Consider the following 22,044-nt stretch of genomic DNA (forward strand, 5'->3'; position numbering starts at 1 on the left):
CGCGGCGCCGCAGCGTGGAGCGTCCCCCGGCTCGCTGGGCCCAGGCCGCGCGGTTCCAGCGCCGGGAGGCTGCAGCTCGGCCTCGGCCCGGGGCGCTCGGTGCGGGGCCGGGGGCGGAGAGGCGCAGCAGGGGAGGAGGGTTGGAGGTCAGGAAACCGGAGCAAGGCCCCAGGGGGTGTGAGAGGCCGGGAAGGCGCCGGACTGGCGAGATGCGGACATGGACAGGGAGGGCTGCCCTCCGTAGGTGGCAGGAGGCGGGCAGCAGAGGTGATGTTCACATGCTGGGTGGGTAGAGAAGGAATCTGGGTCCCTGGTGTGTAGACACGAGCTTTCACCGGACCGAGCTGAGCACGCAGGGGCCCGAGGTGGGGAAGAGGTTTGGGCCTGGGTTCAGGTATGTGGGGGGGGGAAGTATCCTCCCAGGGGGGAGCAGTGCCCGTGCCCAAGGGAAGTCCAGGTCCTCTCTGCCTTGTGTTTTAGCGAGTGAAGGAATTAACTTTCATTCCAAACCACCCCAGCCCCGGTCTAATCCACCCCTTCATCCCGGGCTGCTGTGTCTTGGGCTGGGTGCACTTTCCTGGTCACAAGAAGCTCCCAGGAGGGAGGCTTTTTTCCTTGTACCCAGAGGGCACCTTAGCAGCTCAGCACAGCTGGAGGCACCGCACCAGTGGCAACCCAGGTGACACCATCCCCCCGGAACCCCGAACTGGTGGGGGGACCAAGCAATCCAGGCTGAGGATCATTGGGCCCAAAGCCAGACCTGGGCAAGCAGCGAGCGGGGATCGGCGTGGGGTGGATCCTGAGTAACCTGTGAGCTGGCAGCCAGTTCACACGGGGTGCGGGGAGGGGCCGCCTCAGACCGATGAAAGGGGGCTGAGATTACTGCAGGTACCTCTAGGTCCATGAAATCAGAGTCGGGGGGGCTTTGTCACGGGCAAGACTTCCACAGATTGTCTCCTGCCCAGTCCATGTGGGGCAACCGCCCCCAGTCAGGGGCAGCCCTGCCCCAGCCTGCCCGGGGCAGCCCCCACTCTCCGCCCCTTGGTGCCCAGGGTAGCGCAGCCCCCCCAAGTTCCCCCCGCGGTCCGGCAGAGGGCAGTGTGTGTGGGGGGGGCGCAGTTGCCCCCGCGGTCCGGCAGGGGGCAGCCCCAGTCCCGGTCCCTCCCTCGGCCCCGCCTCCGACTCCCTCCATCCCGGGGCTCGCAGCCGCCGCCCAGAGCCGAGCGGGCCCCACCCGGCCGCGGGACCCCCCAGCGCCGAGCCGCCGGCCGCCCGCCTGGTCCCCGTCTCCGCCGCCTCCTCCGCCGCGCAGCCTCGGCCCCCGCGCTCCGGGTTGCGCCGCCGGCCGCGGCCGCTACGCCAGCCCGGGGATCGGGAGGAGCCCGCAGGCCGCGGCCCCCGGGACCGAGCCGGGCTGAGAGAGGCCGCCCCACCCCGCCGGGCCCGGCCTGCAGGTGAGAGGGGAGCCGGGAGCGCCGGGGCCGGGCAGCGTCGTGTCCCTCCCCGCCCCCGGCTCCTGGCCCCGAGTGCTGGAGGGTCCCGGGCACTGTGGGGCTTCCCGTAGCCCGGTGTGTCCGCCGCTTCTCCGGGGGGGTTTCCCCTGCCCAGATCCCTCCGCCAGGGCTGGGGGATCCCCCCTCCCCTCTCCTGGGGGGCGTGTCCCAAATCCTGGGGGTGCCCCCGGCCCTCCCCAGCCAGCGCTAGGGGCTGCCTCGTTCCGTCACCCGCTTCCTCGGGTCCATCCTGCCCCCCACGGACCCTGTCCCGGGATCCCTGCCTCGCCTCCCCCTCCCACCCCGGGACGGGAGCTGTGCCCCCCCGAGACCGAGTCTAGTTATCTAATTCTGGCTGTTTTGTTCATTTCTTCCCTCCTTTCCAGCTCTGCTCCCAGTTTTGTCTCGTGTCTCCCCCTTCACCTTCCCCTGCAGTTTTGTTCCTCCCAGCTGGAAATATCTCCAGCTGCACACGTAGGGCACGGTCTGGAGGGGGGGTGGGGGTTACTTCTAAGTTAACTAAACACCTTTTTTTTTTTTTTTTTTTTTGATCTGCAAGTTAAACTTCGTGGTTTGGCTGTCTCACCTTAAGGTCTGGTTGAACAGGGGGTGTAATATGAATGGGACTGAGGGGGAGGCTTTATTTCCTGTCATGTTTATAGGCTCACTACAAAGAGGACTTTCAGTGGGGTATTTGTAGCGTTTCCTGCTTCTCTTCACATATTTTAACTACCTTGTGAGTTCTCCATAACATAAGGGTGTAGTGTGTTCTAGTCAGCACTGGCTTTCCTTTGATCCCACCAGGGTGAAAGCGAGTAGAGGGCTCGAGTGGGACTGTGTGTGGGGTAGCTTAAGTCATACAGTAAACAGGTAAAGATGTCTTTGAGGAACAGGTAGCAGCTGAGGGTGCTTGGTTTTGTCTAAAGATCTAGCTGTATCTTCTAATGGGGAATTATTAAACGTGTTTAGTAAGCACATTAACCTTAAGGGTATGCTGCAGGCGATAAACGCCAGGAAATTCAGAGGAACACTTACGCTGGAGTAAACCTGCGGGAACAGCCCATTTAATTAAGGCGCAGGCCTGTGCTCCGGTGTGCTCTTTGCCCCTTGCTGCTGTGAATCTACTTGGGTTAGAATCTGAGCCCTTCTCTCTTGCATGTAGCCTCTGCTGCTGGCCTGCACTCTGGAGTTATTCTTCTCTTTGTGATGTTTTATTTGGTTGAATTTGGTGCTGTGATTGTGGCTTGGAGGCTGAGCGAGAAGTGAACCTGGGCCTGAAATGGAGAGGTGCTGATCAGAACACAAATAGGTTCATAACAGAAAGGCATGAGAAATGAAAAGCAGAAGGTGGATCAGATTATGTTTCAGATGGCTACCTTGCCATCCTCTTCTCCAGTTTGAGAGAGATTATAGTGTCGTCATCTTCTGTGTCCCACCAAGGCATGAGCTAGACTGAACATCTGCATTAACTTGTTTATATATAGCAATGTACCCAGGTGGGTATTGCCTGACAGCTTTCTATGAGTAGTACCTTGCCGTTTCCATACTGCATCAGGCCATATCCCAGAGTGCTGTCTCGGTTTATCTATCCGACTGCATAACAGCCAACTAGAGATTAAACTTGCCCACGGGGGAAGTTTTTTTTCTTCTTCCTGGGCAGTTAGTGGTTGGCTTATGCCCTGAAGCATGAGATTATCTATTCTTAAAGTCTTAGTCCAGCTAGTGAAACTGCAGATATTCTTTATCAATCGTTCTAAATTAAAGCTGGGGATAGGCTGGAATATGCAGGATTGGAAAGGGAGCTCCCCGTGAAGCTGCCAGCCCGAAGGAGTTTGGTGGCTTCTCTGAGTAGTGCACCATTAAATAGAACATTGAAAGGCAAATTGGTTAGTGCAGCATTGTGTAGATAGTGGAGCATCCTATTGAGTACTAGAATAGTGCAACTCAATGTGAGCTGAATGCTGTGCTGGCCTATATGAAGTTTTGGGTTGTGGTGTTTTTTTTTGTTTTTTTTTTTTTGCCACTTATCGCAGATGTGTGAGACCGTTGCAGCAATGAGTGGGAGACTAACCCATCAATTTCTGCTGAATCCAAAGTCACCTGTTAACGGGAAACTAAGGCCTGGGCTACACTGGCGCTTTACAGTGCTGCAACTTTCTCACTCAGGGGTGTGAAAAAACACCCCCCTGAGTGCAGCAAGTTACAGCGCTGTAAAGCCTCAGTGTAAACAGTGCCGCAGCACTGGGAGTGCGGCTCGCAGCGCTGGGAGTGCGGCTCGCAGCGCTGTAAGCTAATCCCCACGGGGAGGTGGAGTACCTGCAGCGCTGGGAGAGCTCTCTCCCAGCGCTGGCGCTGCGACCACACTCGCTCTTCAAAGCGCTGCCGTGGGAGCGCTCCCGCGTCAGCGCTGTACAGCTGCAAGTGTAGCCATACCCTAATATGAAAGCTGGAGCTTTTGAGCAGGGCCTGGGATAGTGGTCCAGTAGGAATATTGGTACCCTCCTTCTTCCTAAGAGGTGGTGGTGGAATTCTTGCCAGAGGATTGGCCTGCTCCTGGGCCTCGCTGTTACCTCACTCTCTTTGTCTTGTATCTGCTTCTGGCTAATAGGTTTAGTCTTCTTACTAGGAGGTATGTTTTCTTAGTTCTCTGTTATGCATCTAGAGGATTCCAACTCCTGCGAAGCCTTCTTTGTAAGGCAGAAAACGTGATACCTTTCATTGGGACAATGAGTAAATTATGCACAAGTTTGTAGGCTCCAGTGATCCTCCCTTCAGCAGGTTGGCAGTCTCTGTAACCAAACAATCGCATTATGTACTTGGGCCAGATTTGCTAAGAGACCTATATGGCTACAAACACTTTTGGGTACTGTGATCTGTCTGTAAGTGGGCCTTTGCTCTAGTCTAATGGGTTAATGTTGTGTGGCCCATCATAAGCTGAGTAGTTGTTTCCCTGGAGCCCTCTTGTTCTTCCTAGTCTCAAAATAAGCAGATATCTTATTCAGTGAGGCTGTTTCATTTCTACAGCTGTGGTGTCAGGTACGCTACCAGAGTTGGGGATTGGAAGTAAATCCTGAGATATCAGAGACTATTTCCCCAAGTGAGCCTGTGGTACTCAGCTAGTCCTAACTGGATCAGAGTGGACTCCGCTTGTGAGGCGAGATTTCAGTGTAAAACTTGATTGGCTTCTCGCATACAGCCGTGGGCATCTACCCCCGTGGGCTGCACAACAGTGAGACGACGTTTTGGTTTTAGTAGATGTGTTGAACCTCAGCAGAGCCTGTCTCGCTCCTGTGCAGTGATGTATGTTTTTTTATAAAGGTTTGTGGAGGGCAGTGTTTTTAGCCCGATTTGGGGCTGTATGTCTGCTTGAGTGAGGTTTATGTGAAATAACTAGAAAGGTTGGACTTGGCTTTTGGCGAGCAAGCCACTTTTACCATCACTAGCCAGTGGTTTCATAACAAGTGAATGTGTGGGGATTTGAAATTGAAATGTTGGTTACATTAATCCAGTTGACGATATAGTCTTCTCTGCTGAGAATTTAGGAACGAGATGGTGACAGGTCATCTGTAGTCTCAATCTGTGCCCCAAACGGGGACGAAGACTCCCCAGACACTCTGTAAACTGAAACAGCCACAGCCACAAGTACACAAGCTTCCCTTTCTGGGCCACCACACTTGATTGAAAATGTGGGGAGCCAAAAAACATGGCTGCCAGTCCTTAGGACAAGGTCAGTCTAATGGGACTGTCAGGGCAGGACTTGGTCCCTTCTGGTCCTAGGTAAAACTTGCCCCAAACTGTGTGTTCAGTTCGTTTCCCCCCCTTTTTGCGTAAGTGTGGCTTGCATAGACTAGATAGAAGAGATTATTTTTAGTCTGATCCATGGGTTAAACTTAAGGCTTGAACACACAGTTGTCTTGCTTACCTGTGGGAACTGATGTGAGCTGTCTTCTTTCCTTGCAGAGTTGTTCCTTGGAGTGTGTTCCTCACCTTCCCCAATGTGAGCGCATTGGGTCAACACGGACAAGGGCCTCCTCTTGTCTTCAAGACACTCTTGCTTCTGGTTTCCATTTAGTTTATCCAAAAAACTTGAGACAGGATCTAATGCAAAGCGCTCCCTGCTGCTGCTACCTAGAGAGTGGGCTGGATTCCCCACCCCCAGTTCAGGACCAGCTGCTGGGAATCAGTATCTTCTGAATTGATCCCCTCAACCGAGAAGCTGAAGCTGTGTCTGCTAAAACCCCATTTCTTTTTCCCAAGCATGTCAGAAAGCTGGCAGCAGCAGCAACAACAGCAGCAGCAGCAGCAACCACAACAGCAACAACATCACGCCGGGACAGCAGCTCTCCCAGAGCACTCGATCCCTTCGAGCACAGCTGAGAACCCTTTGGGTTGCGCTGTCTACGGCATCCTGCTCCAACCAGACCCCAATCCGCAGCATCACCAGCCCCCCCCGATCCAGGCTGGAGAGCCGTCCCACAAATGCGGCGTGTGCGGCCACGACCTCACTCACCTGTCCAACCCACATGAGCACCAGTGTCTGCCAGGGCACGACCGCTCCTTCCAGTGCACTCAGTGCCTGAAGATCTTCCACCAGGCCACTGACCTTCTTGAGCACCAGTGCATCCAGGTGGAACAGAAGCCCTTCGTGTGTGGGGTCTGCAAAATGGGCTTCTCCCTGCTGACCTCCCTAGCCCAGCACCACAACGTCCATAATGGCAGCGCCATGAAGTGCTCCATCTGTGAGAAGACCTACAAGCCGTCTGAGGCAGAGCACTCCCAGGCCCTCGACTCGTTGGAGAAGCCCTACACCTGCTCCATTTGCCAGAAGACCTTCAAGCACCTCTCGGAGCTCTCGCGGCACGAGCGCATCCACACCGGCGAGAAACCTTACAAGTGCACCCTGTGCGACAAGAGCTTCAGTCAGTCGTCGCACCTGGTGCACCACAAGCGGACGCACAGCTCAGAGCGGCCGTACAAGTGCACGGTGTGTGAGAAGACCTTCAAGCACCGCTCGCACCTGGTGCGCCACATGTACGCCCACTCGGGCGAGCACCTCTTCAAGTGCAGCGTCTGCGAGCTGCACTTCAAGGAGTCGTCGGAGCTGCTGCACCACCAGTGCACGCCCAGCGGGGAGCGCCCCTTCCGCTGCGGCGAGTGCCACAAGTCCTTCAAGCGCCCCTCGGACCTGCGGCAGCACGAGCGCACGCACAGCGAGGAGCGCCCCTTCAAGTGCGACCTGTGCCAGATGAGCTTCAAGCAGCAGTACGCGCTCATGCGCCACCGCCGCACCCACAAGGTGGAGGAACCCTTCAAGTGCAACCTGTGCGAGAAGGGCTTCGTGCAGCCCTCGCACCTGGTCTATCACCAACACGTGCACGGCATAGAGAACCTCTTCAAGTGCAACGTGTGCCAGAAGGGCTTCAATCAGTCCTCAGAGCTGCTGCGGCACAAGTGCGTGCAGAATGCCGAGCGGCCCTTCAAGTGCACCGTGTGCAACAAGTCCTACAAGAGGTCCTCGGCCCTGCAGAAGCACCAGCTGTCGCACTGCGCTGAGAAGCCGCTCAAGTGCACCCTGTGCGAGAGACGCTTCTTCTCCTCCTCGGAGTTCGTGCAGCACCGCTGTGACCCGGTGCGCGAGAAACCCCTCAAGTGCCCCGACTGCGAGAAGCGGTTCAAATACGCCTCCGACCTCCAGCGGCACCGGCGCGTGCACACGGGCGAGAAGCCTTACAAGTGCCCGTCGTGCGAGAAGGCCTTCAAGCAGCGTGAGCACCTCAACAAGCACCACAGCGTGCATGCCCGGGAGCAGCAGTACAAGTGCATGTGGTGTGGGGAGAGGTTCCTGGACTTGGGCTTGCTGCAGGAACACAGCGTCCAGCACACTGCCGAGGGGGCGTACCAGGTGGCGGCCTGTTTGCCGTGAGGCACCTTGGCAGGCTTCAGCGTGCATGCAAACCTCCTCAACAGCCCTCTTCCCTTCCCTGATCATACAGGATTGATACCCGTACTTAGGTGGGGCAGCGGGAGATGGGCTGCCGGCCTGGTTGATAATGCTCTGGTCACTTTGTTCTAGTCCACCTGTATTAGTGTCTTATGATCTGACGGACAATGTGTGAAGAGTCCAGGGGGGTGGAGGAGAAGGGAAGCAAATAGTGAAAGCAAATCAAATACCTGCTTGTCCTCTTCTGGATTGTAGTTCACACTGCACCTGCAGTTCAGAGGGACGTGAGTTTGCAGGTCTCTGCCCAGCTGCCCCCAGGGACTGTAGCCCTTTCAACGCTCCCTCTAGTAACGAGGTTCTCTGAGAGAGCCGGCTGACTGTCCCTGTCCTTCAGAGAGGCTCAGGAACAATCCAGACCCAGGCATGACTTTCTCCCCAGGCATCGCTGCTCTGCAGTGAACCAGCAGGCTTCCATTTTGGGAGCCTTCCTGCTTGTTAGTCCAAATACAATTAAGTTGCTTAAAGGCAGTTTTGAGTCAGTAGCACTGGTTGACCAAATGGTCCTTGGAGCTCCCCAGACGTACTTCTCAACAGTGAGCAGAAGGGAACAGCATCAGGACTGCTGTGCTCCAAATGTACTAAGTCCATTGCTGCTTTTCTTTGCTGGCTGTAGAAGTCTGCAAAGGATCCTTTCCCTCTCACATGACCGCCAGGAACTCTGGTGCAGTCTAAGGGTTACATGAGTGCTGCACGGTATTTGGAGAAGTTGGCTAGGTCAAGCCTCTAGATCGCCAGTAGTCCTCTCTATAATTGGCTGAGAATCTTAAGTTTGCAAGCTGCTCACCTGGGGAGAGTCTCTGAATTTTCCAAGAGTTCAGCTAGCTTGAGGCATAGCTCTGCTATAAAGTCTTAAAACTGCTGCCAACACAAGCCCTTCTCTCGTAGGGCTACTCCGTGATGCCCTTGGACAAGGCATACAATCCCAGCCTCAGGGACCTCTGTGCTGAAATAAAGAGAGGTCTCTGGGTGGGATCAGCAGTAAAACACTAAGGGGTGGGGGAAACACTGCTGTTAAAATACAACTTGGAAAAAAAAACAGCAAAAGAGAAGTTTGTTTAGAAATGAATTTGAGGATTTGGGATTGTAATTGGGAGTTAGGAGCCTGTAACTCAGGTTCAAATTCTGTGGCATTAAATTGTGATCTTACGGGGCATGACCTCTTTATTCTGCTTAGTCAGTGAGTAGGGGAGAATTAATTCTCTCCTGTGTAATTGGCTTCTTGGGAAGGGCTGGTTAGCAGAGGGTCAGGGATGAATGTTTTCCTTTCTGGGAGTCCCTGTGGACCCCTCTCTTTGGTCCCTTATCCCACCTGTATCCTTCATGGGAATTGCATCTTTATATTGCAACTAGGAACCATTTAAAAAAAATCACCATAAGCTGTTTTCCCATTTGACAGGGCAGATCCAGCCCCAAAAGCTGTCGTCTACAGAATATTGTTGGCTTCTCATGACCAAGAGTTTTTCAGCTAAAGTTTGGCACTTCCTAGGCCAGAGGAGTGCCTGCTGCATTACCCAAAATCCTTTCCTTGCCACCAGCCTGGCTGGCTAGTGTTTGAATTGGGGGTACACAGGTTGCAACTAGTGAGAACAGGATGTTGGTCAGACTACCTGCATGCTGCCCAAATGGATAAGGTCACAAAAGCAGTTCCATTGTGGGCAACGGACACCCACGTTAACCCTGTAAAAGGTTAAGTCATGCCTGTTTTCTCTCAAAGGATCCCCTACTCCATGTCCACTTCCAGCACCATAAAGAGGACCAGAGCTTATTTCCACAGGGGGCTGGAAAAGTTGAATCAACAGGTCCCAGCAGGGCTGAGTTTTCCTCACGAGCAGCTTTAAGGCGTTTAAATGAACCTCTGGCACCTGAGGAGTGAAGACTCAGTCAGTGCTCTTTGTATTTCGCGCTGCCTCAGAGACGTAGAACCAACTTCTACCAAGTTTTTTGTCTGCGTTTATTTTGCATTTTGCTTTTTTAAAAAAGCAGTTTGTTAATATTCATTAAAAGAAATCCTGTATAGTTTAATTTGATGTCATTTTGGATCTTTAAAAAGAGAGATTCAGTTCTAGGTAGCTGGTTTTTGATGTTAATATATAGAGTTCAGTGTATCCTTAACTATAGGAGTAAAACTGAAACAAAACCAAGAAAAGCTAATCTTGTTCAGGTTGTCTTTATAAATGGGTAAGATTGGGGGAGTCAGAGGTGGCGGTGGAGGGGCCATCACTAATGGAAGTTGAAATTCAGGATATGGGGGGGAGAACTGAGGAACCAGGTTATTCAACATGCAATACATTTGGCTATAGAGACTATTTTTGTTCCAGCTGCAGATCATTTTACATTTTGCACAAATGCCTTTGGGACATCCACTGGGAACCACCAACATTGGTGAATTTGCTCATAAGGTGATAAACACATTTAAAATTAAAGATCAAGAATGGCTCCCAGTGTCCTCCCTCGTTTTGTTTTGATGGCCAGAAGCATTGATAGTTCAGAACCGACAGGTAAATGTTCTGTAGTAAACTGCGCCACCAAGATTGGGTAACAGACCTTGCTGGTGGTGCTCTGCCAGGTATTGTATTCAACTTGGCTGTGGAGAGACCAGAAAGTGGATTAATGAGGTTCTGCTGTAGTTCAACAGCAAACAATACATTTATTGTTGGTGGCAAATACCACACCCTTGTCAAGAGATAAGAGGAATGCTGTAAAGGCGGATCTGAATGTATAGTAGGCAGCAGTGATGTGGCACCTACAGTCTCCTAACCCCTTTCAAGCAGAGAGAGAAATTATTGGCCAGATATACAGGCTCCTGTTGCAGCTCTGCAATATTACTTTTATTCCCCTCTTCCTCTCCTCTGACTCTTGTTTCTGTCCTGTCCGCTTCAGAGCACCAGCTAGCTCTGGATGCAAAGGATCTGTTCTCAGCTTAGTACCTCTCTCTGGTTTTTGTAACCGATTTAGGAGCCTGTGAATCCAGGCTAAACCTCATTGCGTTCCCCCCTGGCTCTGGTGCGTTCTCATGCTGTCTGCTCCAGCCGGGAAATCAATGAGCTGCTGAACTGTTCAGGGCGGGAGCAGGTAGCTAGGCAGCACAGCATGGAGCTGGTACCCTGGCTGCTCTGTGCTGGAGTGGGCAGCTGACCTCAGTAGTGGCAGAAGGACAGCAGTTCTGTCTTTCCTGCTGTGTGAGTTATTTCTAGGGTAGTCCCCAAAACGGGGATGGTTGGTGATGAACTGGAAGGGGGCGGAGAGGATGTTTGTATTGCATAGTTGAGAGATCTGGTCCTTTTCTGAGACGGGAATGCTTAATTACACAGTTAAGGGATGGAGGATGCTGATGTACAACTGGAGTCACTGGAGGGTCTTCATTTGTAAAGTAAATAGCTGGTAATTCACAACCGAGGCCTGCCCCTGATGCCAGTGTTACAGGAGGGTTAGGTTTGTGCAGCAGTGGCTGGGCAGGCCCTTTGCATGGGGGCTTCTCATTTCCGCCCACTGTAAGGCACCTTCATGCTGCCAGAGCACCATAAAAGGGTCTTAGTGTAACGGAATCAGGCCAAGATCCGTTGAATCCATGTCCAGTCTGTGGAAATGCAGTTCATATCTGTAACCCTGCAAGCTCAAGACATTTATTTCTCAGGTCTGTACGCACCCAGGGCTGTTACCCAGCTCTCGAGTCGTGTAGCCGCATCCCAGGAGCCCTAATAGATGGTAAATGTTGAGGTGACAGAACTGCGGGAAAGGATCTGGGGGTTATAGCAGATCACAAATTAACTGAGTCAGCAATGTGATGCAGCTGCCAAAAAGGCTGATCTCATTCCAGGGTGCACATGTCAGACACGGGAGGTAACTGTCCCCATTCTACTCGGCACTGGTGAGGTCCCAGCTGGAGTACTGTGTGCCTGACTTTAGGGAAGATGTGGACAAATTGGAGAGAGTCTTGGGGGGCAATACAAATGATGAACTGTTCAGAAAACCTGACCTATGAAGAAAGGTTAAAAAAACTGGGTATGTTTAGTCTTGAAGGACTGAGGGGGGAATTGTTAAGGGCTGCTATAAAGAGGATGGTGGCCAGTTGTTCTCCATATCCACTGAAGGTAGGGCAAGAAGTAATGGGCTTGATCTGCAGCAGGGGAGATTTTAGGTTAGCTGTTAGGAAAAACTTTCTAACTATAAGGGAAATTAAGCTCTGGAATAGGCTTCCAAGGGAGAGTGTGGGAGTTCTTAAGAAGAGGTTGGACAAATAACTGTCTGGTATGGCCTTGGTTTACTTGTTCCTGCCTCTGCCCAGGGATTAGATGACCTCTTGTATATGGCCATACCTGTGATTGGAAGTGTTAAAATGCTGTTCCTGGGACGAGGGCAGGGTGTGGACAAGTTATGTGGTAGAACTGGTGCTATAGCCCTCGATTTTTATTAGGAAAAGAAAATTGTTTAACTACAAGCTGTTCCCTTAAAGATGTTTAGCTTGGGCAGAAGAGAGTTGGTTTACATAGCTGTGCCTTTTAGAGTCGGGTGTTTTTTTAAACTGGAGTAAGTGGTAGAAATAGTAGAACATCCTCTTGCAAGAGAACCTCCCTGGTTCTGCTTCTGGGGGGGCTCGTGCAGCTGATACAATGGCTGCCTTTCCAAAGCGGGTTATGGCGACACCATCCTACGGGGCGGAAGGGCTCATCCACTATTGACTGTTTTAGTTGACATTTTACTTTCAAACCAAAGAGCAAATGTGGCCAAAGCCTCTATGGGGTAAAATGTGTTAAACTCTGTACCTGTGTTGCACTTCCTTTCTCCTCTGTTCTGACGTTTAGAGAGAGACGGCTGGAGTATCCGTAGCCCCACCCTCTGGTTTCAAAAGATACTCCTCCGTCTGCTCATGGTACCTAGCAGTCCCGGCCAGCTTTATCTCAGTCTTGATGAAATATTATTCAACGATGAGTTTAGCTGCCCTGAGTGCGGGAAGCCAGGCACAATAGCTCAATAGCTGCAAGATGTTATTGGCTAGATGGGGGTCCGGCTTGTGTGTGGCGGTTTCTCTAGCGTGAAGCCCTAGAAGATCAGAAGAACAGGAATGAAAAGACAGAACTTTTGGAAACTCTACAAAGATGGGATGGTGCGGGGGGTGGGGGGATACCTACATTGTACCTTTGCAGCCAAGCAACTGGCTTGCAGTTAATACATTCAGTTCTTCATAGCTGTATGTTTGCCTCCAGCAAGGAGAGATTCCTTCTTATCCATCTCTTTCTGTCCTTCTCCCTTTTCCTGTTTCCCTTCCTTCAATGTAGCCACAGGATGCCTTGACATCTTTTTATTTTCTCCCTCCCCGTGTCTCTTGTGCGCTCTTCAGCAGCCTTTGGGGATTATCCTTTTATAACCACCTCTGGGTTTCTTTGCACCTCTTATGTTGGCTTTGCTCTTTGTAAAGGATGGTACATTTTTTCCCTTTTGCCATTTTGATTATTTTTCTACTGTGGATTTCTTTGAAATAAATACCTTTCGGAGACCAGTGGTAGTTCTCATTTACTTCAAGACCTCTAATGGTGGGGATTTTAAAGGACCCTGATGGATAAGGTGTCCCGTTCCATTGAATTCCAGTGGGATTTGAGCAACTGACTCAATTGCAGTCTACAGAGCCATTGTAGAGCCTGAGTGGCACAGCCAAAGCTAGGAAAGGATTTGCGCAGCCACATTTCTTGTCCTTTTTTAGGGTCAGTTCCATCCTGGGCACATCAATTCAGCCTTACATGCGGGGGTGTTTGCAACAAAGTGTGGGGAAAGCGTGTCCCAATGCGCCTGTGTAGGAAACTGAGGTTGTGGCACCAAGAGGAGACTGGTCAGCATAGGTGTAAAACAGACACCCACCTGAGGCTATGTCTACACGACGGGATCGATGCTCTGGTGATGGATGCACCGGGGGTTGATTTAGTGGGTCTAGTGAAGACCTGCTAAATCGATGGCAGAGCAGTCTCTGGTTGACCCCGGTACTCCACCAGGGATGAGGGTAGTAAGGTGAGTCAATGGTGTCTCCCATCGACCCAGCGTGGCATAGACACTGCAGTCAGTAGACCTAAGCTACGTCGACTGCAGCTGCATTATTCAAATCACTGGAATTGTGCAACTTAGGTCAGTTTACCGCGGTAGTGTAGACATAGCCTGAAGAGTTGCAGTTTCTCCAGTAAATTATGTCCATTGACACTGTCAAGGCAAATCTTGATAGTAACTTAGTGGAGGGCCCTAAAGGGTTCACGGGGTAGGAATGGTGAGTTAGCAGAGTATCGTGATACATGCAGACGCTGTGCATATGGAATTTAAAAAACTTCAATCTCTCCTTAAATGGTTGTTCCTGCTACTGCCTATGGGGCTGTCGCACTGTAGCTCTCAAGGTGGAAGGATATCCTGGCTTCACCATGAGGTGTACAACCTATTTTGTACCTGTGCCCTGGGTACAGCTGTCTGGTCTTGGTCCCATATTCAGTGATTGTTCAGGGGTGTGATGCAGAGCGAGGGTGTCCCTCTCAGAGCTGGGTGCTGATGTGTGTGCTCAGCGTTGGTTTGCCATGCGGCTCCTGGAGAAGTTGGTGCTGATGAAAGTGAACACTAATGGGAAAACCTGGAGGCTGGATGAGCCCAAAGTGGCCTGTGACAATGGGTTGGCACAGTCTCCTGGCTCCCTGCTGAAATAACTTGCCTGGGTGATGTGTTTTAGGAGGAGAAGAGCACTTTTTTTTATTTCCTTCTGGCATTACAGTCAACCCAGGACTACAACTGGTAATTGGTTGTTAACTAATGAAGCAAAAACCTTAACCTTGAATGTTAACTATTCTTGATCAAGCTGTGACACGCTGAGTTAACTCTCAGGAAGATTTCTGTTCCTGTGTTTGCAGACATCCCATAGAAATGGACAGGCAAGTATGAACTTTGGGCTACCACTCCGTCTTGGGTTCTGGCAACTTGAGTGTCTCTTATGATTTGGGATCCACTTTGTTCCTCTGTGGCATGTTGCCTGCTGGCCATCTTAAAGACATCCAGGAGCTGAGCCTCCCGACATCCCTAGACCTCTGAGAGCGAATCCCTTTGCCAGAACCCCAAGGTGGAATTCTAACCCCTAACTCCAGGTGCTTGTCTCTAAAGTTTTATATGATCCATGGATCTGATTTCTTTTCAGGGGCAGTTCTTCGTTGCAGTGGAGCCGAGTCAGTAGCAGAGGGCTTGTTGGCCCACCCACAGTCTCTGATGGGGTGAGGTTATAGGTGGATCCATGTAACCTATGCTTGTGACTCCATGCCTGTGAATTAACAGGGCTGTGTGAGATTGTACTCATGAGCGATGAGGCTTCTGTGTGGCTTGCAGTGCCTTTCACACTGCTCTCCGTGTGTTTATAAGACTGCATCCCATACGTGTGTGTGTATAAATATATTGTATTAACCTGTCTGGCTCTCCTGTGTGATTTGTCAAATGGTTTTGCTTTACTAATAAATTTATAGTTATTTATACCTTCTTGTGGGTGTGTAAGGTTTCTAGAGGGGGACATCACGCATGACCCCTCTTACCCTAAGCGTTTACCCTTTTTTTGGTAAATCTATTCCTGGGGCTGCTCCTGTTTTTGAGCAGCTGTGGAGGGAAAAACAATAGCTTGTGCTGCTGATACTGAAGGTCACAAAATGGGAAAACGTTCAGGATTCAAGCTGCTAAAACTAAAACAAAAGAGGAAAAAGTTGTGATGTGCTCCACTCCTGCTAGAAATGAGAGCACGTTTCTCTTATCTGCTGGCTTTCCCTGGATGGAAGGTTATGGCCAAAGGCTTCCACTGCCACGAGCTTAGCAGCGACAGCTACAGGTGCTCTGTCTATCCCAGGGATCAGCAACCTTTCAGAAGTGGTGTGCTAAATTTTCATTTATTCACTCTAATTTAAGGTTTTGCATGCCAGTGATACAGAAAGAGACCTAAAAATGAAGTCTATAATATAGAACTAAACTGTTCTTGTATGTAAAGTAAATAAGGTTTGTAAAATGTTTAAGAAGCGTCATTTAAAATTAAATTAAAATGCAGAGCCCTCTAGACTGGTGGCCAGGACCCAGGCAGTGCGATGCCACTGAAAATCAGCTCACATGCTGCCTTCAGCACCTGTGCCATAGGTTGCCTACACCTGGTCTATCCAGTACAGTTAGCAATGGTTTACCTGGTGAAATGGATCGATTCCTGCTCCAAGGATCCTGATTCCACGGAAGGCTTCCACAGCATCAAAAGGAGCTCTGCTTCTTGCTCAACGCTCATTTATTCATGGCATTGTAATAACTCTGTGGTTTGGAAGTGAATTGGGCAGAAACCAGGCACAGAAATTCTCAAGAAGTTATTCTCCCCTCCACCCACTCCATCATGTGGGTTTTGTTATTTTGGCCAGATAATGGAGAAATGCAAAGAAGAAAATAGTTTGGCCTGTTTGTGGCCCCACTTCCTCCCTACTCACCTTGCGATCTAAAACTGGGAGAGACCATCCAGTCCACCAGCACACGATTAATGTCTGGGGGGGTTGAATTGGCAGAGCTATGTAACTCTGAAAATGTGAGACCCTGATCAGGAATGAGGGATCTCTTGACATCAAATGTAGTCTGTTTTCCTCCTCATTTTTAGGTGTCTCCCTTATGATCCTGTCCTGCAGCAGTAGCACCTTCAAAACATTTCTCCCTTCTAAATAGTCCTGCTTATAAATATACAGCCATTGTCCCCCATAGATCTCAAAGTGCTATGACAAAAGAGGGGTAAGTAGTATCTATATTTTACAGGCGGCGGGGAAGGAGGTGCACAGAGGGGAAAATGGCTTGCCTAAGATCATCCGTGGGCAAAGCTGGGAACAGAACCCAGGTCTGCTTTAAGAAGCACTTGCATCAGTGAATGAAATTCTTTGCTTGCTAGAAACAGCCCATAACACTGTATTATGTGGACAGCACGTTACATTTTCCTGGTTTTGAGGGGCAGGGAAAATCTTCCAATTCTGTATCCTAGAAGTTGGAGCTGTTGCATACTTAGATCCTTTATTGTCAAGGGAGATTTCTAATTGTGAACGTGACAGTTGCCTGAGACTGTGACCCCTAACCTGGGCAGGGCAGCATCATCTACATGGCTGGGAATGCTTTGAATTGAGGCCTAGATTAGCGTTTCTCAAATGTGGCCACCATGGGCTTTTCTTGTGGCCACAGCCTCCTGGGTGGTGATTGTGGGGCGGTAGGAGGGCAAAGCAGCAGTGCCTCCCCCAGGGTCGCCAGCAGGGGTTGGTCCCTGCCCCCTTCGGGAACCACAAACACTGTAGGAGCAGGCAACCAGTGAGAGTTCTCCACTTTCCTGGGGGCGGTGGGGCTTGGGCTTTGGGCTTCAGCCCTGGGGTGGTGGGCGGCAGGCTTTGTCCTCCAGTTGCAGGGCTTCGGGCTCCGGCCCTGGGCTAACCCCCCTGCCCCATCGCCCCTGGCTCCCACTGCCTCCTCCAGCCCCCATCCATGCAGCAGGATTCCAATCTCCAGCCCTGGACACACCCCGTCCCTTGCTGCCGCCTCCACCTCCCCATCCAGTCCTCCCTCACCCCATGCCCTCCTGCATCCGTACCCATCTCCCCAGCCAGGGTTTAAATTTGGCCTCCAGCTTGCGGGGAATGAGTAAGTTTGCTGTGAAAAGTGATATTAACAAACATCACTTTTCACAATAGCAGACTTACTAGCTAGCAAGTCTTCAAAAAATGAACCAAAAGAAGCAAAACACGCAAAGCACCTTATTTGTGTTTCTATTTTGTTTAGGTCCCGTAAAGACTAGGGACAACTGCATGTTGTTTTTACTGAGTCAGCAAAAAACCATACTTAAATGAATTACAGTGATATGGATGTGTATATGTGCATACTTATTTATTTTTCCCTAAAGTTAATTATTTTAGGAAAAATTGTTAGTGGCCACCAGCAAGAGTTGGGGCTCTGGGGCCACCAAAAATTTTGTTGTGAGAACCCCTGGCCTAGATTGTTCAGGAAGGTGGTGCTGGCAATTCAGCTAGGTGGCTGTCTTCCCTTCTGGGTCAGTATTGAATAAGTGGTTCTGAGCTGCTGGGGTTCCTGGCTCTTGGAGGAGAGAGAGAAACAGGATTCTGACCACATACCATTAAAATGTCTGCATCACGTTTTTCAAGCTTTGTGCTCAATTATTGAGGTAAGTGGGAGTTGCCCTTCACCATTGCCTGGCTTCCTTATTCTGTGTAAGGTTATTTCCAAGGCAGACGTGGGACGGGGGAGTTAAATTGTGTTTTTAGGGTTTTAAACTATGGAATGGTTTGAACTTTGTTCTAGAGCATCAGATAATAGTCTGTGTCTTTGGGGCAGGTTCACCCCCCCCCCCCCAAAACACTAGCAGCTTTGCACAATGTCTTTTGGCTTGGAATTTATTAAATAGCGATAAAACCAAGAAATGTGCATAAATCAGAGGGTTAAGAGCTAGTTAAATCCCAACTGGAGTAATAAGTAGAGCTGGCCAAACAGTGGGAAAATGACAACTGCCCAAAATGTTGAAGTGGTTCCTGTTTCACAGGGTTCAAAGTTGGAGCCCCCCCCCCTTTAAATTTTGCAATAGCTTTTGAAACTGCAATAGCCATTTGTTGTTTACTAAAAACTGTGTTTTGTTACTGCAAACTGGGGTTTGGTCAATGAGGAGTTTCAGGAATTTAGAAAACATCTTTGAGAAATGAATAAGGATGTCATGGAAAGGTGTTTAGAAAAGAGAGAATATCCCCAACGATGACAATTTCTCACCAAACTTCGTTTTTTTGAAAAAGGCTGTTCTGTGATTGGAAAAACCTATTCTGTGTCTCCCACACCAAAAAAAACAGACCACCCTTAGTAACTCAATGGTGCAACTCTGGAATTCTCCTGCCAGCTTGTGTTGCCTGTGATGGTATTTGCATTGTTCAGTGCTGCTTTGAGTGGTTTAAGGGCTACTGCTTTTCCCATTCCACAAATCCAGAGACCAGAGTTCTGTTCTTGGTTCTGACACTGATTAGCTGAGTGACCTTGGGCACTTCACCTCGTGGCCTCACTTTCCTCATCTAAAATGTTTGAGAGAGTGGGTAGCAGTGTCCAGACCACTGGATGTTTTCTATATTGTTCACACGTTTGCTCCGTGTTGTCTCCTCTGTAAGGTAAGCACTCCTGATCTTTTCACTGGCTCTGCTGGCATGGAAAACCTCTCCTGTAGTCATTCTCAGTCTAACTTGAAACCAGCATGCCACACAGGTGGGAATGTGAGTAGCCACAGAGGCTATTTAATCTATAGGCATTATCACCATCCTACTGTGATCCAGGGCTTTGCTAGATGCAATCAGCTAAGTACCGGGGGAGAAAGCTACCCATACAAGTGGTTGAAATCCACTCAATTGAAAGGCTTCATGCTGCTTTGAAAGTACTGAAGGGCTGTTCTATTTCTCGGCTTATGTCTTTCGTTTCCACCTTTCTGTGCGATCCCTTTAATTGGTCCTGCGTCAAAAATCATGGAGGCTTCTCTCTGTTTCAGGGACTGGAGTTGGTATTTACTGACAGGAGCTGGTAATGTTCTGTGCTGTTACTCCTAGCCCGTTGCAAAGTGAAATATGGTATTTGATTCAGCCTCCTAGTTGTCTTAGAAACGGATGTGTCCTGCTATTTGTAAATTGCCTTTTGATCATCCTCCCTAACCTGCTTCATCCACCTTCCATGGATAGACTGGGAAGAACACTGCTCCTCCCTCTTATCGTCCCTCTAAAGCCTTGCTCTCCAGTAACGTAACCTGTCTACTCTGAACTGACCCTAGCACAAGACTACTGTGCTCGCCAAAACACACTGCGGCGTGGGCAGCGTGAGCTGAAACTTCTTTTGGAGTCAAAGCTGGTGGTAGTCAGTATATTAATGCCCCATAAAGATCTCCAGGATATAGGGTCCTTGCAGGCAATGAACATGGCCTATACAGCAATGTGAATGGACTGAACAACACAAAGTTCTGATGTAAGTTTTAACTGCACAACAGAACTGGTGAACGCTGATTTCTGTACCAAAAGCCCCTTCTAACCCTGCTTGGAGGGGCCTGCCACACAGAAATACATATTCGCCTCTTAACACCATTTTTCCATTTTGTTAAACGCCCCTGGCAATGCCTTGTTCAGCAAAGTTGTCCCGGGATGCGAGATGGCAGGTAACAGAAGCCTCCCTGCCACTCTTGGGTCTCATCAATTAACAAGAAAGTTCTACAAGATCTTCCAAGCAACTAGACAGCTGGGGTGTCTGCCTGCTCTTTCTGGGCCTGACTCTGCCATCCAGTCTCTCTGTGAGACGCCCCTACCTCTGCAGGTAAATCCTACTGCTCCACGCACTGGTGACAGAATTGTGCTCTGTGTAAACGTGTGATGCGTTTTCCATTTGAAAGACCCTGAAGCGGAGCAGGGATAACCTTCATTTGACAGACTCTTTTCATCCTTCCTCAAAACTAATAATTGAACAAGTGTAATGTACATTGAATGGCTTTTTAGTTGTCCCAGAAAAACATTTGTAGCTTTCAGGTGTAAGCAGAGTCAGGATGAGCTCTACCCTGACATCTGGTGGTGAATTATGGGAAGTGTGGAAAGAATTTCAGGAATTGTGAATTCTCAGATATTTGCATGGGCACACCCAGCATAGCCCAATGCAGCCTGGGATGGTTATTTTGACAGCTCTGGGATCCCCAATTTCTTTGTTATTGGGGGCAAGATAAATAAAGTGTTGCCACCTGATTATGTGAATGAGGAACTACAAGACTGCTTTATGACAGAGATGTCTCAATATATCTTAAGTGACACTTGCTAAACAAAGGACATGGGTTCCAATACCCAGTGAATGGAGAGAGGTTGGGGACTGGTGTGTGTACCTGATGGTATGGGCCCCTTTTGAGGGCCTGGAACACCAATTGCATAGCGTCCTCTCTCCACTGTAAAAGAGTAGAGCTAATTTGATTTCATTAGGAGTCCATCTAGAGACTGCTGAGCTGAGTTCATGTTGGGCCAATGGTGCATTGGCACCAGGGCTCCCCTTCTAAGAGCTGACTTCTAAGAGCTGAAATCACTGAAAGAGCTGAGCTGAGATCACTGAGTGCTGTGTTAACTAGTGGGGGAGCCTGAAGACCTATTGTTAAGTGGCTGGCAGAGTGGAGCAGTTTGCAGTTTGTTGGAGCAGCCCGTGGAACAGTGAGCGGAGTGAAGCAGTTTGCAGGGATGGCTGGAGGAGCGGCACAGCTGATGTAGTGGAGCTGGTCATGGGGAAGGCTGCAGCAGAACTCCATGGAGAGGCAGAGCAGAAGGCCCTGGCCCATGTAAGGTGCCCCTTAACACCTTGTGTGGACTCTCCCCCCCCATTTCCACCCAGAGTGGGGGGTAAAACTGCAGATAAACTTTTGAATTCTGGGGTGGCACTGACCAGAGACTTTTGGGTTGTTGGACTTTGGGGTGATTGGGTTTAAGACCCTAATGGGGAAAGGACATTGCCAAACATACTTGGAGGTGGGTTTTTGCTTATGATTTGTGTTATAATCCTGTTTGTGGTGTTTCTCCAATGGGATGCCGCATTGTTTCCTTCCTTTATTAAAAGGATTTTGCTACACTCAGGCTCCGTGCTTGCGAGAGGGGAAGTATTGCCTCCTAGAGGCGCTCAGGGGGGTGTGGTATGTAAGTGTCCCAGGTCACTGGGTGGGGGCTCGAGCTGGTTATGCATTGTGTTATTGAAATGGAACCCCAAATACTGAACCCAGCCCTTGTTGCTGCCAACTCAGAGTGGCAGAAGGGTTACACAGGTAAGATTTTGGTCCTTGTGTTTGACGGTCGACAGAACATGAACGGTCCAGAGCATAAGTACACTGCAGGTACCAACTTGCCCCATAGCTGTTACTTGTCTTGTGACTGAGCAACTAGCTGCATCGTTTTTATAGTTTCCTACAGCCCTGCGAGCATTGCTACTGTAGGCCCTGGCTGGAGGGCTGTGGTTGCTGGGTTAGGACTGCATCACTATAGTACAATTACCCTATTAAAAGCTAATACAGCGTCCTGCTGGTGTGGTTTCTTTAGTGATACTTTTCTCATGCCTGTCCTTGGCTGTAGATGCTTCACACTATTTCACACACATTACAGGAACTCGAGGTTCCAACTGAGCCTGGGGCTAGGGGCTGTGCATGCAGGGTAGGAAACACTCCCTGTCCTGAGGAGTTTTCAGTCTAATGGACAATACAAAGGGAGGGAGGGGAAGCAGGAGCACGGAGGGGTGAAGTGACTTGACCAGGTCATTGGCAGAGCTGGGAGAATAAGCCTGGTCTTTCGATTCCCAGGCCAGTGCTTCCAACCCCTGGACTGTGCCACCATCCTGAAAACCTGTACCATGCCCAGTGAGCTACCTGGCCCTGGTTTTTAATCAATGTGCAGGCCCTGAATACTGCACCAGAAGGAATAAACCACATTCAATCTAAACCCATTTCATAGAGGTGCCAGTTTAGTTCCTGGGAGTATGGGACACTGCACACCACTAGGCTCCCATCTGCCA

At 50.1% G+C, this 22,044-nt stretch overlaps 1 protein-coding gene across 2 annotated transcripts; it reads left to right on the top strand.

Annotated features, from left to right (window-relative positions):
- Positions 1-116: 116 nt before the first annotated feature.
- ZNF319 (zinc finger protein 319) lies at positions 117-9,640 on the top strand. Of its 2 annotated transcripts, none has more exons than XM_030581714.1 (2): positions 117-679; positions 5,454-9,640. In XM_030581714.1, the coding sequence occupies exon 2, from the start codon at positions 5,752-5,754 to the stop codon at positions 7,414-7,416; it is 1,665 nt and encodes a 554-aa protein (XP_030437574.1). In that variant the 5' UTR covers positions 117-679; positions 5,454-5,751; the 3' UTR covers positions 7,417-9,640. The 2 variants fall into 2 exon arrangements, with proteins under 2 accessions (XP_030437574.1, XP_030437573.1); XM_030581713.1 differs by lacking the exon at positions 117-679 and adding an exon at positions 1,375-1,454.
- Positions 9,641-22,044: the final 12,404 nt, after the last annotated feature.

The sequence above is a fragment of the Gopherus evgoodei genome, chromosome 12 (assembly GCF_007399415.2).
Source record: "Gopherus evgoodei ecotype Sinaloan lineage chromosome 12, rGopEvg1_v1.p, whole genome shotgun sequence".
Lineage (NCBI taxonomy): Eukaryota > Metazoa > Chordata > Testudines > Testudinidae > Gopherus > Gopherus evgoodei.